The sequence below is a fragment of the Pelodiscus sinensis genome, chromosome 22, assembly GCF_052426305.1.
Source record: "Pelodiscus sinensis isolate ZL-2025 chromosome 22, ASM5242630v1, whole genome shotgun sequence".
NCBI classification, from domain to species: Eukaryota; Metazoa; Chordata; order Testudines; family Trionychidae; genus Pelodiscus; species Pelodiscus sinensis.
In genome coordinates this window covers 28,032,799-28,054,113 of record NC_143073.1, presented here as the reverse complement: position 1 = coordinate 28,054,113, position 21,315 = coordinate 28,032,799, and the positions used below count along the sequence as shown (strand labels likewise).

Genomic DNA, 21,315 nt, shown 5'->3' with positions numbered 1-21,315 from the left:
TGCATGCCCGGGGCAAGAACAGCCCATGTGCTGCATGTCCGGGGCCAGAACAGCCCATGTGCTGCATGTCCGGGGCCAGAACAGCCCATGTGCTGCATGCCTGCGGCCAGAACATCCCATGTGCTGCATGCCTGCGGCCAGAACAGCCCATGTGCTGCATGCCCGGGGCCAGAACAGCCCATGTGCTGCATGCCCGGGGCCAGAACAGCCCATGTGCTGCATGCCCGGGGCCAGAACAGCCCATGTGCTGCATGTCCGGGGCCAGAACAGCCCATGTGCTGCATGCCTGCGGCCAGACCAGCCCATGTGCTGCATGTCCGGGGCCAGAACAGCCCATGTGCTGCATGCCTGCGGCCAGAACAGCCCATGTGCTGCATGCCCGGGGCCAGAACAGCCCATGTGCTGCATGCCCGGGGCCAGAACAGCCCATGTGCTGCATGCCCGGGTCCAGAACAGCCCATGTGCTGCATGCCTGGGGCCAGAAGAGCCCATGTGCTGCATGCCTGGGGCCAGAAGAGCCCATGTGCTGCATGCCTGCGGCCAGAACAGCCCATGTGCTGCATGCCTGCGGCCAGGACAGCCCATGTGCTGCATGCCCGGGGCCAGAACAGCCCATGTGCTGCATGTCCAGGGCCAGAACAGCCCATGTGCTGCATGCCTGCGGCCAGAACAGCCCATGTGCTGCATGTCCGGGGCGAGAACAGCCCATGTGCTGCATGTCCGGGGCGAGAACAGCCCATGTGCTGCATGCCTGCGGCCAGAACAGCCCATGTGCTGCATGCCTGCGGCCAGAACAGCCCATGTGCTGCATGCCTGCGGCCAGAGCAGCCCATGTGCTGCATGCCCGGGGCCAGAGCAGCCCATGTGCTGCATGTCCGGGGCCAGAACAGCCCATGTGCTGCATGCCCGGGGCCAGAACAGCCCATGTGCTGCATGCCTGGGGCCAGAACAGCCCATGTGCTGCATGCCCGGGTCCAGAACAGCCCATGTGCTGCATGTCCGGGGCCAGAACAGCCCATGTGCTGCATGTCCGGGGCCAGAACAGCCCATGTGCTGCATGCCTGGGGCCAGAACAGCCCATGTGCTGCATGCCCGGGGCCAGAACAGCCCATGTGCTGCATGCCCGGGGCCAGAACAGCCCATGCGCTGCATGTCCGGGGCCAGAACAGCCCATGCGCTGCATGTCCGGGGCCAGAACAGCCCATGCGCTGCATGCCCGGGGCCAGAACAGCCCATGTGCTGCATGCCCGGGGCCAGAACAGCCCATGTGCTGCATGCCTGCGGCCAGAACAGCCCATGTGCTGCATGCCCGGGGCCAGAACAGCCCATGTGCTGCATGCCTGCGGCCAGAACAGCCCATGTGCTGCATGCCTGCGGCCAGAACAGCCCATGTGCTGCATGCCTGCGGCCAGAACAGCCCATGTGCTGCATGCCTGCGGCCAGAACAGCCCATGTGCTGCATGTCCGGGGCCAGAACAGCCCATGTGCTGCATGCCCGCGGCCAGAACAGCCCATGTGCTGCATGCCCGGGGCCAGAACAGCCCATGTGCTGCATGTCCGGGGCCAGAACAGCCCATGTGCTGCATGCCTGGGGCCAGAACAGCTCATGTGCTGCATGTCCGGGGCCAGAACAGCCCATGTGCTGCATGCCCGGGGCCAGAACAGCCCATGTGCTGCATGCCCGGGGCCAGAACAGCCCATGTGCTGCATGTCCGGGGCCAGAACAGCCCATGTGCTGCATGCCTGCGGCACCCCTCCTGTGCAGCGCACACAGGGGCGGAGACACCCATACGCCGCATGCCCAGGAGCCAGCAGCGCCCATGCGCCGCACGCCGGGGCTCGGCGCCGCTCCTGTGCCCAGAGGCCGGCACAGCCCTTGCGCCGTGCACCCGGGGGCGGGGCCGCCCATATGCTGCGTGCCCAGGGTCCTGCACCACCCATGCGCCTGGAGGCAGGGCTGGCCCCGATTGCTCGGTGGGCGCACAGAAATGGCCCGGCAGGCGCCATGGCGCCCGCAGGAACCGTGTTGGGGACCACTGATCTATAGGAATGTTACATGCACACAAATGGGATAATCATATTCAACAGATTATAACCTTTCCAAATTACATATCACAAAGTATTTTGCCTAAAGCATCTTGCCTAAAGCATATCCAGTTATAAAGCCTATGGAATGCTCCAGAAGTACCTAAACGTTTGTTACAAGGAGGAAGGAGAAAAATTGTCCTTCTTAACCTCTGATAATAGGACAAGAAGCAATAGGTTTAAATTGCAGCAAAAGAGGTTTAAAATGTGGGATATTAGGGAAAACTTCCTGCCGCTGTTATTCCAGTGGTTAAGAACTGGAATACATTGCCTAGGGAGGTTGTGGAATCTCCATCTTTGGAGATATTTAAAAGCAGGTTAGACAAACTTCTGTCAGGGATGGTCTAGACCAGGGCCACTCAACTTTGGAAGGCCCAGAAGCCTCAGTGATACTCACAGCACATGCCAAGGGCCGCAACTTAAGTGTGATTGCATACATGTGCAAATACATATGCAAATATATGCAAATAGCTTCTCTCACGCTGATAGGCATGAATACAAAGATTAAAGCAAGGCTACACAACACGCAGGCCCCGTTTAATGTCAGTTCTGCTGATATTAATAAAATGCAACATTTACCCGATTTTCACCCATATGACAGCACTTTGAATGAGCAGTGACAGTCCAGGAATTTAACTACTACAACTCATATCAACAGAAGCCCTTCTATTGACTCCTTTTTTGTTTTGGCTCCCACCCGCAGGGGGTGTGTTGAGCCCTGTATAAATCCAAACTGCACTGCAGGCCACAAACAAACAGGCCGCAGGCCGCATGTTGAGTAGCCCTAGTCTAGACGATGCTGACTCCTGCCGTGAGGGCAGAGGGCTGGATTAGGTGAGCTTTCAAGGGTCCTTCCAGTACTACAATTGTATGAGTCTATTATGCTAATATGTATAGGTGTGGCTCACACATATTATATATATCTATGTGCTAGCCAGCATATAATGGTCTATAGTCTTATAAGTCTCTCACCTGCACTGAGAGTCTGCACATCTTTTAGTGCAGTGACTTCACAATGTCGTTATAGTACAAATGATGACATGGTTAAGTGTTTTACTACAACTCAAACACCATTACAATAAGGAGAATCATGTCTGAGCAGATATTTCTCCTTTTAAGAGAGACAGCCCCAGGAAGGGTCCAATATGCATAATATGGACTTCAATTTATGACAAATGTAAAGCAATCCTGCAAACATGGATGCACACCCTTCATTAGCTGCATTATACCATTCCGCCACTAAGTGGCACTGTGGAAAATAACTTATTTAAAGCTAACTTTAACAGCACTAAAGGATCTTACAATGAAAACATCTGCGCTACCAGAGATATGCAAATGAGGCTAAGCATGGAATATCGCCGAGCCTCATTTGCATATTTAATGAGCTGCCATTTTGCGGAAGAGGCTCTTACGCCAAAAGGAGCGTCTACACTGCCCCTTCTTGTGCAAGAAAATCCCTTTTACGCTGATTATTTTCAGGAATAACGGCATTGGGCAAGAGGGTTTTTCTTGCGCAAGAAGGGGCAGTGTAGACAGCTCCTTCCGGCGCAAGAGCCTCTTCCGCAAAAATGGCAGCTCATTATATATGCAAATGAGGCTCGGCGATATTCCATGCTTAGCCTCATTTGCATATCTCTGGTGCAAGATCGCGCCAGTGTAGCCATAGCCCTGGTGTATAGTATTAGAAGGGGAGCTGTGTTAGTCTGTATCTGCAAAAACAATGAGTCCTGTGGCACCTTAGGGTTTGTGTACACAGCAGTATTATTTTGGAATAACTCATGTTATTCCGAAATAACAAAGAGCACGTCTACACAGCAAGCCATTATTTCAAAATAGTGGTGAGCTGGGGGACTTCTTACTATGACTCCTGTAACCATCATTTCACAGGGAGTAAGGGAAATCAAATGAAGAGTGTTCTTCCTTTGACTTCCTGCTGTGTAGACAGCGCCAAAAGCCGAATTAACCTATTTCGATGTCAGCTACGCGATTGACACAATTGAAGTTGTGTATCTTAATTCAAGTTTTGCCCTGTTACGTAGACGTGCCCTCAGAGACTAACAGATTTATCAGGGCACAAGTTTTTATTGTGTAAACCCACTTCAGCGTGTGGAATATAAGATCTGGGTAAAATCAGATGAGAAACTTCAAATGTAAGAGTCCCATTCAATCACATCAGAAAATGGCAGAAAGTTAAATAGTGACAAGTTTTTAAAGTGCTTATATACAAACACAAGAAGTCTAAATACTAAAATGTGTGAACTAGTGTGCCTCGTTTGGAATGAGGATATTGATATAATAGGCATCACAGAAAGTCGGTGTAATGAGGCTAATTAATTGGACACACTCATACCAGAGCACAAAGTATATCAGAAGGCCAGACAGAACAGGTTGTGCTGGTGGGAGAGTGGCACTATATATGAAAGAAAACATAGGATCAAATAAAGTAAAAATTTTAAATGAACTTAACTGTACCATAGAATCTTTATGGATAATAATTCTATGCTCTAATAATATGAATATAGCAGTAGGAATATATTACTGACCACTTGACTAAGATAACGACAGTGACTATGAAATACTATGGGCGATAGAGAGGCTATAAAAGTTAAAAAAAATAATAATGTGGAATTTCAACTATCCCCATACTGACTGGGTACATGACACCTCAGGACGGGACACAGAGATAAAGTTTCTTGACACCTTAAATGACTGCTTCTTGGAGCAGCTGTTTCTGGAATCCACAATTCTTGATTTAGTCCAATGTGGAGTGCAGGATCTGGTCCAAGAGGTGAATATAGCTGGACTGCTTGGAAATAGTGACCATAATGTAATTAAATTTAACATCCCTGTGGTGGGAAAAACACCTCAGCAGCCCAGCACTGTGACATTTAATTTCATAAAGGGGAACGACACAAATATGAGGAGGCTAGTTAAACAGAAATTAAAAGGTACAGTGCTAAAAGTGAAATTCCTGCAAGCTGCATGGAAACTTTTCCAAGACACCATAACAGAGGCCCAACTTAAAAAACACAGTAAGAGAAGAAAAAAGTGCCACTATGACTTAAAAACCAAGTAAAAGAAGCAGTGAGAGACAAAACGTGTGCTTTAAAAAGTGGAAGTTAAATCCTAGTAATGAAAATAGAAAAGAATATAAACTCTGTCAAGTTAAGTGTAAAAATATAACTAGGAAGGCCAGAAAGGAGTTTGAAGAACAGCTAGCCAAAAACACAGAAAGTAATAGCAAAACTTTTAAAAGTACATCAGAAGCAGGAAGCCAGCTAAACAAGCAGTGGGCCACTACCAAAAGAGATGCTGAAGGAGCACTCCAGGACCACAAGGTCACTGCAGAGAAACTAAATGAATTTTTAGCATTGGTCTTCACGGCTGAGGATGAGAGAGAGATTTCCAACCCTGAGCCATTTTTTTTAGGTGACAAATATGAGGAATTGTCCCAGACTAAGGTGTCATTACAAGAGGTTTTGGAACAAATTGATAAACTAAACAGTTACAAGTCACCAGGACCAGATGGCATTCATCCAAGAGTTTGGAAAGAACTCAAATGTGAAATTGTAGAACTACCAACTGTGATTTGTAACCTATCCCCTAAATCAGCTTCTGTACCAAATGACTGGAGGGTAGCTAATATGACTCTAATCTTTAAAAAAGGCTCTAGAGGTGATCCTGGCAATTACAGACCAGTCAGTCTAATGTCAGTATTAGGCAAATTAGTTGAAACTATAGTAAAGAATAAAATTGTCAGACACAGAGATGAACATCATTTGTTGGGGGAAAGTCTACATGGTTTCTGTAAAGGGAAATCCTGCCTTACTAATCTACTAGAGTTCTTTGAAGGGGTCAACGAACATGTGATGTGGACAAGGGAGATCCAGTGGATATAGTGTACTTAGATTCCAGAAAGCCTTTGACAAGGTCCCTCACCAAAGGCTCTTAAGCAAAGGAAGCTGTCATGGGATAAGAGGGAAGGTCCTCTCATGGATTGATAACTGGTTAAAAGACAGGAAACAAAGGGTAGGAATAAATGGTCAGTTTTCAGAATGGAGAGAGGTAACTAGCGGTGTTCCACAGAGGTCCATACTGGGGCCAACCCTATTCATAAATGATCTGGAGAAAGGGGTAAACAGTGAGGTGGCAAAATTCGCAGATGATACTAGCCTGCTTAAGATAGTTGAGACCAAAACAGACTGAAAAGCTTCAAAAGGATCTCACAAAGTAGGTGACTGAGCAACAAAATTGCAAATGATTGTTAATGCTGATAAATACAAAGTAATGCACAATCTCAACTGTACATACTAAAGGATGGGGACTAAATTAGCTATTTCCACTCGAGAAAGATTGTGGATAGTTCTCTGAAAACATCCACTCGATGTGCAGCATCAGTCAAAAAAGCAAACAGAATGTTGGGAATCATTAAGAAAGAGATGGATAATAAAACAGAAACATCATAGTGCCTCCCTATATAACCATGGTACGATCATATCTTGAATACTGCACAAAGATATATTGGCATTGGAAAAAGTTCAGAAAAGGGCAACAAAAATGATTAGGGTTTTCAAATGGCTGTCATATGAAAAGATATTAAAAAGACTGGGACTTTTCAGCTAAGAAGAGAGGAGACTACAGGGGGATATGATAAAGGTCTATAAAATCATGACTGATGTGGGGGAAGTGAATAAGGAAAAGTTATTTACTTGTTCTCATAACATAAGAACTAGGGGTTACCAAATGAAATGAATAGGTAGCAGGTTTAAAATAGACAAAAGGAAGTTTTTCTTCATGCAATGCACAGTTATCCTGTGGAACTCCTTGCCAGAGGATGTTGTGAAGACCAGGACCTTAACAGGGCTCACAGAAGAGCTAGATAGATTCATGGAAGTTAGGTTCATCAAAGGCTATTAGCCAGGACAGGCAGGAATGGTGTCAGTAGCCTCTATTAGAGGCTGGGAAAGGGTGACAGGGGAGGGATCACGTGATGATTACCTGTTGTGTTCCCTTCCTCTGGGGCATCTGGTATTGGCCGCTGTTGGCAGCCAGAACAGTGGGCTAGATGGATCTTTGCTCTGACCCATTCTGGCTATTCTTATGTTCATATGTTTTCTCAACTGCTGAATTTGCAACTCAAAGCACACTGGAGGAAGGAACAAAAAGCCCTAAAGGACAAATCTGTTGCTTGGATTGCCAGGGGCAAGGATTACTAAGAATAAACTAAAGAGCCCTGTGGCTTATCCTGATTTGCCCTAAAGGACATATGCAGATGAGCTGAGAAGTGACTATCTGGGGAGCTGGCTCTGAGATGCCTATCCTCGCTTGAGATGGGTCGCTGCTCTTTGTGCCATAGTGTGCCTGGGATAGGAACTGCCAGCGTGGATTGTGAGCAGTGCAAAAGGGCTTTCAAGGCCTTGGGTATTGCTGGACATAGCATCTGTAGTGTCCTGGAAGACGGCTGGGTATCTCCTAGACTGCTCTGGTAGACACTCCCCCTGCTGCTCCTGGTGGCTGTAATTTCCAGCCAATGGGAACGGCGGGAGTGGGACCGGCAGGTGAGCCCAGCTAGTGGCAATGCTTGCAAATTCAGCCAGGGAGAAGGAGAGGGGGAACAGTAGCATGTGGCACTACTCCCCCCCCTCCTGCCAGGCAGAGCTGCCCCCGTTAGTCTGAGACCCTGGGCTGCAGCCACTAAAGCCACTTTCATAATCTGGTCCTTGCCAGCAGACAAGTCGGGTGCATCTAGACTGGCAAGATTTTGCGCAAAAGCAATTGCTGCCTGTCTACACTGGCCGCGAGTATTTGCGCAAGAGCCCTGACTGTGTACTGTACAAAATCAGTGGTTCCTGCGCAAATACTCCAACGCTCCCGCTCAGGGATACGCCCCCTTGCGCAAGGGGCCACTGTAGATAGCCAAGTTAATTTCTTGCACAAGAAAGCCCGATGGCTAAAATGGCCATTGGAGCTTTCTTGCGCAAGAGAGCGTCTACACTGGCACTGATGCGTTTGTGCAAAAGCAAATCTTTTGTGCAAAGGCACATGCCAGTATAGACGCTCTCTTGCGCAAATACTTTTAACGGAAAAACTTTTCCATTAAAAGTACTTGTGTAAAATCATGCCAGTCTAGATGCAGCCGTCAAGTTTCACTCATTGGGCAAGACTCCCTCATTTGCATGCTCCATCGCTCTCACACAGATTCCTGCTTCTCTCACTCAGTCGGGGTAAACACATTTACTCAAATGCTGAAATGGGAAACTATCTAGCTGGTGTCTCAGCCACGGGGCTTAGAGTTAGGAGCCACTTCCCAAGCTTGTGCACTGTGGTACCCACAGAGACTGCAGGCACGAGTGATAGAAGGGCTTTGTGTGTACGTGTGAATACTCGAGAGCCAGAAAAACATGAATTTTCCACAAAAATGTACAGGTCTCGATCAAATGTTTGCAGGCTCTGTAAAATACTGTTCAAAATTTGAACCACACTGGACAAATTCATGGCCCTTCATTGTCTTGCTGACAATGACTCTTTTTGAAATATACACCGTGTCTCTGGGAACTCTCTTAGTTTGCACTACACAGAGAATTCACGTGCCCTAGACTTTAGTGTGAATAAGGACATTTACGTGCCACATGTGGAGTAATTAGCTGTGTACATTTAAAACCAGTGAAGTGCTGGCTGGATTAAAATCTGGACTACTGGATGTGGCCAAGGTCCAAAGAGGAGAATCCCTATCTTAAATAATGACTACCACACCACAAGGAAAGTCTCGCTCTTTGGCCTTGAATCTCATGCTTTGTGGCTGAAAATCTCACTTTTAAGGCTGGTCAGTTTGGACTCTCTGGACCAGTGCAATTGGAATTTGCATGGGTTGGTCCATTCTATTCCTCTGTGGTGAAGAGAAAGACCCCAGGCTCCTTGACCATCAATCCAGCGATCTTCCTGCGCACTACAAATGCTATGTCCAGACTCCAGCAACACTCAAGGCCTTGAAAGAACTTTGCACCCTGGCAGTTCTTATTCCACACCCACTATAGCACAGAGAGCAGGGGCCCTTCTCAGAGGAGGGCAGTTACCCTAGTTCTCTGGATGGTCACTTCTGAGCTCATCTGCATGTCATTGAACAGCGAGAACGAGAGCACGGCTTCCTTCCAGGCACTCCGAGAAGAGAGACTGTCAGTCAAACTCAAACCACAGATACCTGAAGTTTACGCAGAATCAAAGACCACTTCAGTTCTCTCAGAAGCTCGACACGTCCAACGCTTTATGCTAGGAAGGTGCTACATCCCCAGGCATGGTTGATTTTGTGAGTTTCCTTTTGATAAAATCATTAGGAGTGTCTATTTTATTTACAAAAGGCGGGGTGTGGGGGGGACAGGGAAATGTTTGAACCCTCAAGGGATTTTGGAGGGGGGCTTGTATTAGGAGAGACACTTAAGTCAGAAATGTTGTGTTATGTCAAGTTATCAGTATGATTTTTTCAAAAAGGCTAATTCTGAAAGTGAACAAATATTTAAAATCTTTATTTTCAGATAGATAGCACAATATAAGCACCCGGAGTAGAGGACTGAATCTAATGCTGATTTGGTTACACAGACAAGTCAATTAAATGCTGGAATTAACTTTTGAAATCGCAATCTAAAATTATTACAAAAGTGAATAAATGTATAAACCCTTTTATCCCTGGCATGGCTGGAAATATTAATATTCATGGACAGAAGAAAAATGCTCCTAAGTCATTTAATCTAAACAATAATGTTGAGAAGCTGATTTCTCTGAACAGAGATGTTCAAGTGATAGGCATAAATCTGAGAAAAAGTAAAAATTCTAACCTCTTTTTTTTACTGACTTGCCAAAACATTTCCTTTCAGGCTCTAATTTTCACTGTTTGTCATTAGCCAAAATCTGGGAGGACTTTTTGTTTTGCTTTTTGGAATGTTGGAGGGAAAATAGCTTACTCTTTCTGAATAATTATGAAATGAGAAATTAAATTTCTCAGCACTTAAGAAATGAATTTAGCTTATTTGCTGTAACTCAAAGGAGACGAATCTCTAAAGTTAAACCACAGTATTTAAAATGAGTCCCCTCTAGAAGGGACTCGCGTTAGCTATGGACAGTCTGAAAGCATCCTAACCAAACAGAGGCAGAACATAGCTTCAGCCCTTCTCACCCCTGCTTTGAGGCAGTGCCAGGACTGCACTTGGGGCGACTTTCACCGGGCTATTAAAGTCAGGGAGCCATCAGACTCGGAGGGTACTTAAGTGTGCTCAAAAAGTGGCAAGTCCAAGAGCACAAAGAGAGGCTGTGGCAGAGCTGGGAAGTGAACTCCAGGCTAACACACACATTCCTTGGCTGAGCCACCAACGGGCTTCTCTTTCCCATCCCCACGGCTCAAGTGCAGGGGAGGACAGGGTAGGGAAGGGTGCTAGACTCCAGTCTAATCTGGCTCCTTTCGGGAGTACTGCACTTCCGTGAGTCCGAGGAGATGAAATGCCAGCCGCTGCACCAGCACAATGGCTGAAGGAAAGTTCTCCTGAGGCACTGACATTGTCCACTTCTAGGGGGATAAGAAACCTTAACTGCGTGGCAGACAGGTAGCATGTGCTGTGCCAATGAGTCAGAGTCCCAGTGCCAGCAAAACTACCCGGGCTTTGATCTTCCTTGCAGCCCGTGCCTTGAAGGGTGTCTGCAGAAAAGTCACCACTGGGGCAAACAGGTGCCAGACCATTAGATACGCACATCGCTGTTAATCTCCTCTATATTTGAGAGAGTTTGTCTGTCTGCCTCCCAGACGGTAAGAGCTAGGACCCCCACATTTGGCATGCTGCTTCCTCTGGTCACGACTTAAAGCAAGATAACAGTTCGGTTGTGCCAGGACAATGGGATGTGCCTAGAATGAGACTGTTTCTCATAAAACCGTACAGAAGGCAGGTGAAAGGAGCTGGCCGGGGACCCCTTACCCCTATCTGGGACTGTCTCAGACCCAAACCTCCCACCCCCAGGCACCTTTTAAGGATGGTGGGGGGACTAAAGCCTCCTCCCCCCTCCCAATCGTACAGGGGGCATTGCTGGATGTTCACCTCCCCAGGGAGAGAAAGGGAAAGTGTACAGTTTGCTGCATTCCTTACTCGGGCTGGGAAACGCAGGGGGCAGACAAACCTGGACCTGTCCCAGGTGAGGGACATAGAACCCTCCCCCGGCTGTGCCCACAGGATCTGCAGTGGCCATGGAGAGGCACTTCTCACCTGGCCCCAATCTGCTGGGGCTAAGCGCGCACACTAAACCCCTCATCCGCAGCCCCACCCCAGAGCAACGATTTCAATGAAGCATGCACATTCTCATTCCCTTTTCCAAAAACAAACGTTAATGGAGTTAAAGACTCAAGCAGCATTGGGTAGATCTAGTATCCATAAATAGGTACTTCTGCAAGAACACACGGGCTTGTTTATCCCAGTGCAGCAGCGCCAGTACACTGCCAGACAGGGCATTCGCTCAGCAGCTGTGTTCACTCAGACAGAGCTGGGTCCTGCCGGGAGGGCAGAGGGCTGGACTTGATGGCTCTCGAGGTCCCTTCCAGTCCTAGCGTTCTAGGATTCTGTGCACTTGGGGATACAGGGAAAGTGATGTGGGCTCCTTATCAGTTGAGACAAGCTCTCGCCTGGGCTCTGGGGAAGGAGTATGCACATCCCTCAGCAAGGACAGACCGCTAGGAATGAACTCAACCCGTGGGAGACAGCAGAGAGACCCGCTGATGTAGGGCGGGTGTGAGGCTGTGTCGAGACAATTACAGTTCCAGCCCAGGGCATTGTGCAGGGTGGCTGGAGGCTCAGGGGTTATGCAGTTAGAGAGGGACATTGCCTCAGTCGCTGGACCAGCTGTGCAAGTGGGGAACCATCCAGGCCCCTGTGTTATGACTCTGCTCTCTCAAAGAGCAGGGTGACGCAACGGAATTAAGGGTACGGGGCTGGGATGCAAAAGGCAGTGTCAAGCAGCATCCTGAAGGGGGAGCTCCTGGCTCCAGTGTACAGGCTACTGCTCTTGCAGATACAGGCATCAGCCCATCAGTAACAATCACTTCCCTTAAGTTGCCACTTGGCTGAAGGAGCAAGTTAAATCCCTGCGACCTGAGCCATCAAAGTCAGTGCACATGTTATGACTCCTGGGGACCACCCCATGTGCCCAAGATCACCAGCCAGAGAGAAAAACAAAGATCTGAGGCCAGATTTCCTAGGTTTTCTGTGCCCAGCAGTTCCCAGTAGGGAGAGAGAAAAGGGGACAGCCAGTGGGGGAGGAACTGCCTGGCGGTGGACACAGAATTAGGGGGACGCTCCCCAGATCTCAACAGCAGATGGAGCAATGGGGGAGAAGTTTGTCCTGCTCTGGCTGAGAGCTGCTGGGTGCCAACTTCTTCTTGTGCCTATAGAAAATATCACCGCGCTTATGCAAACGCACGGCAACAGCGCCCATTATGCCCTGCACTGCCGGGGGCGTGCCGGAGTGCACACAAGTGGAGAGTGTTTAGCTGCACCAAGAGAAAGGGCTTTTCACCCACCTCTACAACCTGCATTGCTATTGGGCAGAACTGTCTCGCCTTTTGAAAAAAATCCCATTCCAGACCTGAACCAAAAGCGGCTATTTCAACATTTCTTATTAAACAAATTAGGACAAAATGTCTATTTGGGACCTTCAGCATGGTTTGTATTATATTACAGCACTAAATATTATATACCTATCCTATTTGAATACAAAAAGCAACACAAAATATAAAGATTTTTTTCAAAAATAATTCATGCAAATTGGTAGGTCCCCTATAACACTGCCAACCAGATTTTTCAGTCTAGTTGGTGGTGCTGACCAGAGCCACTAGAGTCCTTTTTCAACCAGGCATTCTGGTCAAACACTGGGGCTAGTCTAGACTGCATCCCTCTGTCAACAGAGGGATGCAAATCAAGCATGTTGAAATTGCTAATGAAGCAGAGATTTAAATGTCCCATGCTTCATTAGCATAAACATGGCCACCACTTTTTTTCAAAATGGAGTTTTTCGGAAAAAAAAAAGAACGGCAGTCTAGACGTGGATCTGTCGAAAATAAACCGTTTTTCGAAAGATCCCCTAAACCTCATTTTTTGAGGAATACAGGATCTTTCAAAAAAGGGTTTATTTTCATCTAGACTGCCACGGGGTTTTTTTCAAAAAAACTCCGTTTAAACAAAAAAGTGGCGGCCATGTTTATGCTAATGAAGCACGGGATATTTAAATCCCTGCTTCATTAGCAATTTCGATGTGCCTAATCTACATCTCTCTGTCGACAGAGAGGTGAAGTCTATACACACCCTGGGAGGAGATGATTTGCCCACGGTCTAGCAGAAAGCCAATGGCAGGCTAGAAACAGAGCCTAGGAGTCCTGCTCCCAGCCCACCATCTGATCAATGAAGTTAAATGCTGGGTAAAGCAATGCTGGGTAAAGATTAAGTGGGACTGGTACATAAAAGCACTGCAGATTTCACCTTTGCCCATTGTACCCTGGGAATAAGTTGCAGTATCCCAAAGTTTCTACCCCTTGGGGACCAATTGCAGAGAAGAGAGCTACTGCAGGCAGCCTCAGACATCCCAGCCAGGAGCAGAGTAACCGAGATGAGCAACATGAGAATAGCCCTTTGATTTTCACCTGTCCCCTGGCTCTCTAGGATGCATATATCCTCAGTGGAGAAGAGGCCTTTGACCTGCTGGAGAACATTAGCTTCTCCTCCGACTACTACAATGGGAGTGACACCTGCTGTTCAGTGCCGCCCTGCACCTCCAAGAGTATCCAGGCCTTTGACAGGGTCTTCCTGCCAGTTTTCTACAGCCTGCTCTTCCCACTAGGGCTGTGCGGGAACTGCATGGTGATGGCTGTGCTGCTGCAGTGCAAGAGGTCCCTGGCTGGGACTGACGTCTTCATCCTCAACCTGGCGCTCGCTGATGTGCTGCTGGTAGTGACACTCCCTTTCTGGGCAGTGCAGGCTGTGAATGGCTGGGTTTTCGGCACTGGCACCTGCAAGCTGGTTGGCTCCATCTTCAAGATCAATTTCTACTCCAGCATCTTCTTCCTGGTGTGCATCAGCTTTGACCGGTACCTCTCCATCGTCCATGCTGTGCATATGTACAAGAGGAACAAGTCACATCTGATGGTGGCCAGCTGCCTGGTGGTGTGGGGCATCTGTGTCCTCTTGACAATGCCGGATTTCCTATACCTAGAAGTCAAGCAGGACTATCGCCTCAACATCACTTTGTGCTCCCACAACTTCTCCTCCAACACCTCCCTACGCTGGAAAACAAGCCTGCGCATCTGCTACCACATGCTGGGTTTCTTCCTGCCCCTGGTAGCCATGCTGTATTGCTACACCTGCATTGTCCGCACTCTGCTGCGCTCCCATGGCTTCCACAAGCACAAGGCCATGCGGGTCATCCTCATAGTGGTGGCTGTTTTCTTCCTGTGCTGGACACCCTACCACCTGGCCCTGGTAGCAAACACCCTGATTGACTTGCAGGTGGTGGGGCGGGACTGTGACAGGGAGGCCGTGCTGGACATCATCTTGTCTATCACTGCCAGCCTGGGCTACTTCCACTGCTGCCTCAACCCCTTGCTCTATGCATTTGTTGGCATCAAATTCCGCAACAAATTCCTGGAGTTGCTGGGCCACATAGGCTGCGTGAGCCACGACTTCCTGCACAGACACGTCCAGACACCGAGCCAGCGCAAGGACTCCACCTGGTCAGAGACCACCGAAGCCTCCTACTCAGGGATTTAGGGGGGAGCCTGGGCAGCAGGGGGCAACCCCTCCCCAAAGGGTGTGGGGGGTGAAATGCTCCCCAAAGGGGCAGAGGAGACAAGCAGTCCATACAGTCATAGCCAGACAGACACCTGCAGTTTCACAGCCTCTTGTGCGGGAGTTGCATGACTGAGACTGAACTGGAAAGAAAGAGCAGCAGATTTCTGAGCGCCTGGCATAATCGCTGACTCTCTGCAGCTTGTGGGTGCAGGTGCCAGAGATTGTACACGTGGTTTCCTGGAAGATCATGGGTCCATCCCTTCCCCTAAGTCAGTTGCCAGGTGCTGAGCTGTTTCAGTCAGGCTACGTCTAGGTGTCCCGGAACGTCTCTGCCACATCCAGGGAACACGTTTGCTCTTCTGCTTTCTGTCGCGGAAGAGAAAACGCGCTCTTTCGGGGCAGGGCCAGCTTGAGCCATTCCTGCGCCCTGGGCAGCAGGCACGCCCCGCCCCTCGGCACACTGCGCACCTTACAGCTGCAACCAGGCGAGTGAAGCATGCACGCCCCGCCCCTCGGCACACTGCGCACCTTACAGCTGCAACCAGGCGAGTGAAGCATGCACGGCCCCGCCCCTCGGCACACTGCGCACCTTACAGCTGCAACCAGGCGAGTGAAGCATGCACGCCCCGCCCCTCGGCACACTGCGCACCTTACAGCTGCAACCAGGCGAGTGAAGCATGCACGGCCCGCCCCTCGGCACACTGCGCACTTTACAGCTGCAACCAGGCGAGTGAAGCATGTGCACCCCGCCCCTCGGCACACTGCGCACCTTACAGCTGCAACCAGGCGAGTGAAGCATGCACGGCCCCGCCCCTCGGCACACTGCGCACCTTACAGCTGCAACCAGGCGAGTGAAGCATGCACGGCCCCGCCCCTCGGCACACTGCGCACCTTACAGCTGCAACCAGGCGAGTGAAGCATGCACGGCCCCGCCCCTCGGCACACTGCGCACCTTACAGCTGCAACCAGGCGAGTGAAGCATGCACGGCCCCGCCCCTCGGCACACTGCGCACCTTACAGCTGCAACCAGGCGAGTGAAGCATGCACGCCCCGCCCCTCGGCACACTGCGCACCTTACAGCTGCAACCAGGCGAGTGAAGCATGCACGGCCCCGCCCCTCGGCACACTGCGCACCTTACAGCTGCAACCAGGCGAGTGAAGCATGCACGCCCCGCCCCTCGGCACACTGCGCACCTTACAGCTGCAACCAGGCGAGTGAAGCATGCGCGGCCCCGCCCCTCGGCACACTGCGCACCTTACAGCTGCAACCAGGCGAGTGATGCATGCGCGGCCCCGCCCCTCGGCACACTGCGCACCTTACAGCTGCAACCAGGCGAGTGAAGCATGCACGGCCCCGCCCCTCGGCACACTGCGCACCTTACAGCTGCAACCAGGCGAGTGAAGCATGCACGCCCCGCCCCTCGGCACACTGCGCACCTTACAGCTGCAACCAGGCGAGTGAAGCATGCGCGGCCCCGCCCCTCGGCACACTGCGCACCTTACAGCTGCAACCAGGCGAGTGAAGCATGCACGCCCCGCCCCTCGGCACACTGCGCACCTTACAGCTGCAACCAGGCGAGTGAAGCATGCGCGGCCCCGCCCCTCGGCACACTGCGCACCTTACAGCTGCAACCAGGCGAGTGATGCATGCGCGGCCCCGCCCCTCGGCACACTGCGCACCTTACAGCTGCAACCAGGCGAGTGAAGCATGTGCGGCCCCGCCCCTCGGCACACTGCGCACCTTACAGCTGCAACCAGGCGAGTGAAGCATGCACGGCCCCGCCCCTCGGCACACTGCGCACCTTACAGCTGCAACCAGGCGAGTGAAGCATGCACGCCCCGCCCCTCGGCACACTGCGCACCTTACAGCTGCAACCAGGCGAGTGAAGCATGCGCGGCCCTGCCCCTCGGCACACTGCGCACCTTACAGCTGCAACCAGGCGAGTGAAGCATGCACGCCCCGCCCCTCAGCACACTGCGCACCTTACAGCTGCAACCAGGCGAGTGAAGCATGCGCGGCCCCGCCCCTCGGCACACTGCGCACCTTACAGCTGCAACCAGGCGAGTGAAGCATGTGCGGCCCCGCCCCTCGGCACACTGCGCACCTTACAGCTGCAACCAGGCGAGTGAAGCATGCACGGCCCGCCCCTCGGCACACTGCGCACCTTACAGCTGCAACCAGGCGAGTGAAGCATGCACGGCCCCGCCCCTCGGCACACTGCGTACCTTACAGCTGCAACCAGGCGAGTGAAGCATGCACGCCCCGCCCCTCGGCACACTGCGCACCTTACAGCTGCAACCAGGCGAGTGAAGCATGCACGGCCCCGCCCCTCGGCACACTGCGCACCTTACAGCTGCAACCAGGCGAGTGAAGCATGCACGGCCCCGCCCCTCGGCACACTGCGCACCTTACAGCTGCAACCAGGCGAGTGAAGCATGCGCGGCCCCGCCCCTCAGCACACTGCGCACTTTACAGCTGCAACAAGGCGAGTGAAGCATGCACGGCCCCGCCCCTCGGCACACTGCGCACCTTACAGCTGCAACCAGGCGAGTGATGCATGTGCGCCCCGCCCCTCAGCACACTGCGCACCTTACAGCTGCAACCAGGCGAGTGAAGCATGCACGGCCCCGCCCCTGGGCACACTGCGCACCTTACAGCTGCAACCAGGCGAGTGAAGCATTCACGGCCCCGCCCCTCAGCACACTGCGCACCTTACAGCTGCAACCAGGCGAGTGAAGCATGCACGCCCCGCCCCTCGGCACACTGCGCACCTTACAGCTGCAACCAGGCGAGTGAAGCATGCACGCCCCGCCCCTCAGCACACTGCGCACCTTACAGCTGCAACCAGGCGAGTGAAGCATGCACGGCCCCGCCCCTCGGCACACTGCGCACCTTACAGCTGCAACCAGGTGAGTGAAGCATGCACGCCCCGCCCCTCGGCACACTGCGCACCTTACAGCTGCAACCAGGCGAGTGAAGCATGCACGGCCCCGCCCCTCGGCACACTGCGCACCTTACAGCTGCAACCAGGCGAGTGAAGCATGCGCGGCCCCGCCCCTCGGCACACTGCGCACCTTACAGCTGCAACCAGGCGAGTGAAGCATGCACGCCCCGCCCCTCGGCACACTGCGCACCTTACAGCTGCAACCAGGCGAGTGAAGCATGCACGGCCCCGCCCCTCGGCACACTGCGCACCTTACAGCTGCAACCAGGCGAGTGAAGCATGTGCGGCCCCGCCCCTCGGCACACTGCGCACCTTACAGCTGCAACCAGGCGAGTGAAGCATGCACGGCCCCGCCCCTCGGCACACTGCGCACCTTACAGCTGCAACCAGGCGAGTGAAGCATGCACGGCCCCGCCCCTCGGCACACTGCGCACCTTACAGCTGCAACCAGGCGAGTGAAGCATGCACGCCCCGCCCCTCGGCACACTGCGCACCTTACAGCTGCAACCAGGCGAGTGAAGCATGCACGGCCCCGCCCCTCGGCACACTGCGCACCTTACAGCTGCAACCAGGCGAGTGAAGCATGCACGCCCCGCCCCTCGGCACACTGCGCACCTTACAGCTGCAACCAGGCGAGTGAAGCATGCGCGGCCCCGCCCCTCGGCACACTGCGCACCTTACAGCTGCAACCAGGCGAGTGATGCATGCGCGGCCCCGCCCCTCGGCACACTGCGCACCTTACAGCTGCAACCAGGCGAGTGAAGCATGTGCGGCCCCGCCCCTCGGCACACTGCGCACCTTACAGCTGCAACCAGGCGAGTGAAGCATGCACGGCCCCGCCCCTCGGCACACTGCGCACCTTACAGCTGCAACCAGGCGAGTGAAGCATGCACGCCCCGCCCCTCGGCACACTGCGCACCTTACAGCTGCAACCAGGCGAGTGAAGCATGCGCGGCCCTGCCCCTCGGCACACTGCGCACCTTACAGCTGCAACCAGGCGAGTGAAGCATGCACGCCCCGCCCCTCAGCACACTGCGCACCTTACAGCTGCAACCAGGCGAGTGAAGCATGCGCGGCCCCGCCCCTCGGCACACTGCGCACCTTACAGCTGCAACCAGGCGAGTGAAGCATGTGCGGCCCCGCCCCTCGGCACACTGCGCACCTTACAGCTGCAACCAGGCGAGTGAAGCATGCACGGCCCGCCCCTCGGCACACTGCGCACCTTACAGCTGCAACCAGGCGAGTGAAGCATGCACGGCCCCGCCCCTCGGCACACTGCGTACCTTACAGCTGCAACCAGGCGAGTGAAGCATGCACGCCCCGCCCCTCGGCACACTGCGCACCTTACAGCTGCAACCAGGCGAGTGAAGCATGCACGGCCCCGCCCCTCGGCACACTGCGCACCTTACAGCTGCAACCAGGCGAGTGAAGCATGCACGGCCCCGCCCCTCGGCACACTGCGCACCTTACAGCTGCAACCAGGCGAGTGAAGCATGCGCGGCCCCGCCCCTCAGCACACTGCGCACTTTACAGCTGCAACCAGGCGAGTGAAGCATGCACGGCCCCGCCCCTCGGCACACTGCGCACCTTACAGCTGCAACCAGGCGAGTGATGCATGTGCGCCCCGCCCCTCAGCACACTGCGCACCTTACAGCTGCAACCAGGCGAGTGAAGCATGCACGGCCCCGCCCCTGGGCACACTGCGCACCTTACAGCTGCAACCAGGCGAGTGAAGCATTCACGGCCCCGCCCCTCAGCACACTGCGCACCTTACAGCTGCAACCAGGCGAGTGAAGCATGCACGCCCCGCCCCTCGGCACACTGCGCACCTTACAGCTGCAACCAGGCGAGTGAAGCATGCACGCCCCGCCCCTCAGCACACTGCGCACCTTACAGCTGCAACCAGGCGAGTGAAGCATGCACGGCCCCGCCCCTCGGCACACTGCGCACCTTACAGCTGCAACCAGGTGAGTGAAGCATGCACGCCCCGCCCCTCGGCACACTGCGCACCTTACAGCTGCAACCAGGCGAGTGAAGCATGCACGGCCCCGCCCCTCGGCACACTGCGCACCTTACAGCTGCAACCAGGCGAGTGAAGCATGCACGGCCCCGCCCCTCGGCACACTGCGCACCTTACAGCTGCAACCAGGCGAGTGAAGCATGTGCGGCCCCGCCCCTCGGCACACTGCGCACCTTACAGCTGCAACCAGGCGAGTGAAGCATGCACGGCCCCGCCCCTCGGCACACTGCGCACCTTACAGCTGCAACCAGGCGAGTGAAGCATGCACGGCCCCGCCCCTCGGCACACTGCGCACCTTACAGCTGCAACCAGGCGAGTGAAGCATGCACGCCCCGCCCCTCGGCACACTGCGCACCTTACAGCTGCAACCAGGCGAGTGAAGCATGCACGGCCCCGCCCCTCGGCACACTGCGCACCTTACAGCTGCAACCAGGCGAGTGAAGCATGCACGCCCCGCCCCTCGGCACACTGCGCACCTTACAGCTGCAACCAGGCGAGTGAAGCATGCGCGGCCCTGCCCCTCGGCACACTGCGCACCTTACAGCTGCAACCAGGCGAGTGAAGCATGCACGCCCCGCCCCTCAGCACACTGCGCACCTTACAGCTGCAACCAGGCGAGTGAAGCATGCGCGGCCCCGCCCCTCGGCACACTGCGCACCTTACAGCTGCAACCAGGCGAGTGAAGCATGTGCGGCCCCGCCCCTCGGCACACTGCGCACCTTACAGCTGCAACCAGGCGAGTGAAGCATGCACGGCCCGCCCCTCGGCACACTGCGCACCTTACAGCTGCAACCAGGCGAGTGAAGCATGCACGGCCCCGCCCCTCGGCACACTGCGTACCTTACAGCTGCAACCAGGCGAGTGAAGCATGCACGCCCCGCCCCTCGGCACACTGCGCACCTTACAGCTGCAACCAGGCGAGTGAAGCATGCACGGCCCCGCCCCTCGGCACACTGCGCACCTTACAGCTGCAACCAGGCGAGTGAAGCATGCACGGCCCCGCCCCTCGGCACACTGCGCACCTTACAGCTGCAACCAGGCGAGTGAAGCATGCGCGGCCCCGCCCCTCAGCACACTGCGCACTTTACAGCTGCAACCAGGCGAGTGAAGCATGCACGGCCCCGCCCCTCGGCACACTGCGCACCTTACAGCTGCAACCAGGCGAGTGATGCATGTGCGCCCCGCCCCTCAGCACACTGCGCACCTTACAGCTGCAACCAGGCGAGTGAAGCATGCACGGCCCCGCCCCTGGGCACACTGCGCACCTTACAGCTGCAACCAGGCGAGTGAAGCATTCACGGCCCCGCCCCTCAGCACACTGCGCACCTTACAGCTGCAACCAGGCGAGTGAAGCATGCACGCCCCGCCCCTCGGCACACTGCGCACCTTACAGCTGCAACCAGGCGAGTGAAGCATGCACGCCCCGCCCCTCGGCACACTGCGCACCTTACAGCTG

The 21,315-nt window shown here is 53.7% G+C and overlaps 1 protein-coding gene across 1 annotated transcript; it reads left to right on the top strand.

The window, feature by feature from the left end:
- Positions 1-9,253: 9,253 nt before the first annotated feature.
- CXCR3 (C-X-C motif chemokine receptor 3) lies at positions 9,254-15,715 on the top strand. The gene is made up of 2 exons (XM_006128722.4): positions 9,254-9,388; positions 13,770-15,715. The coding sequence occupies exons 1-2, from the start codon at positions 9,377-9,379 to the stop codon at positions 14,871-14,873; spliced, it is 1,116 nt and encodes a 371-aa protein (XP_006128784.3). The 5' UTR covers positions 9,254-9,376; the 3' UTR covers positions 14,874-15,715.
- Positions 15,716-21,315: the final 5,600 nt, after the last annotated feature.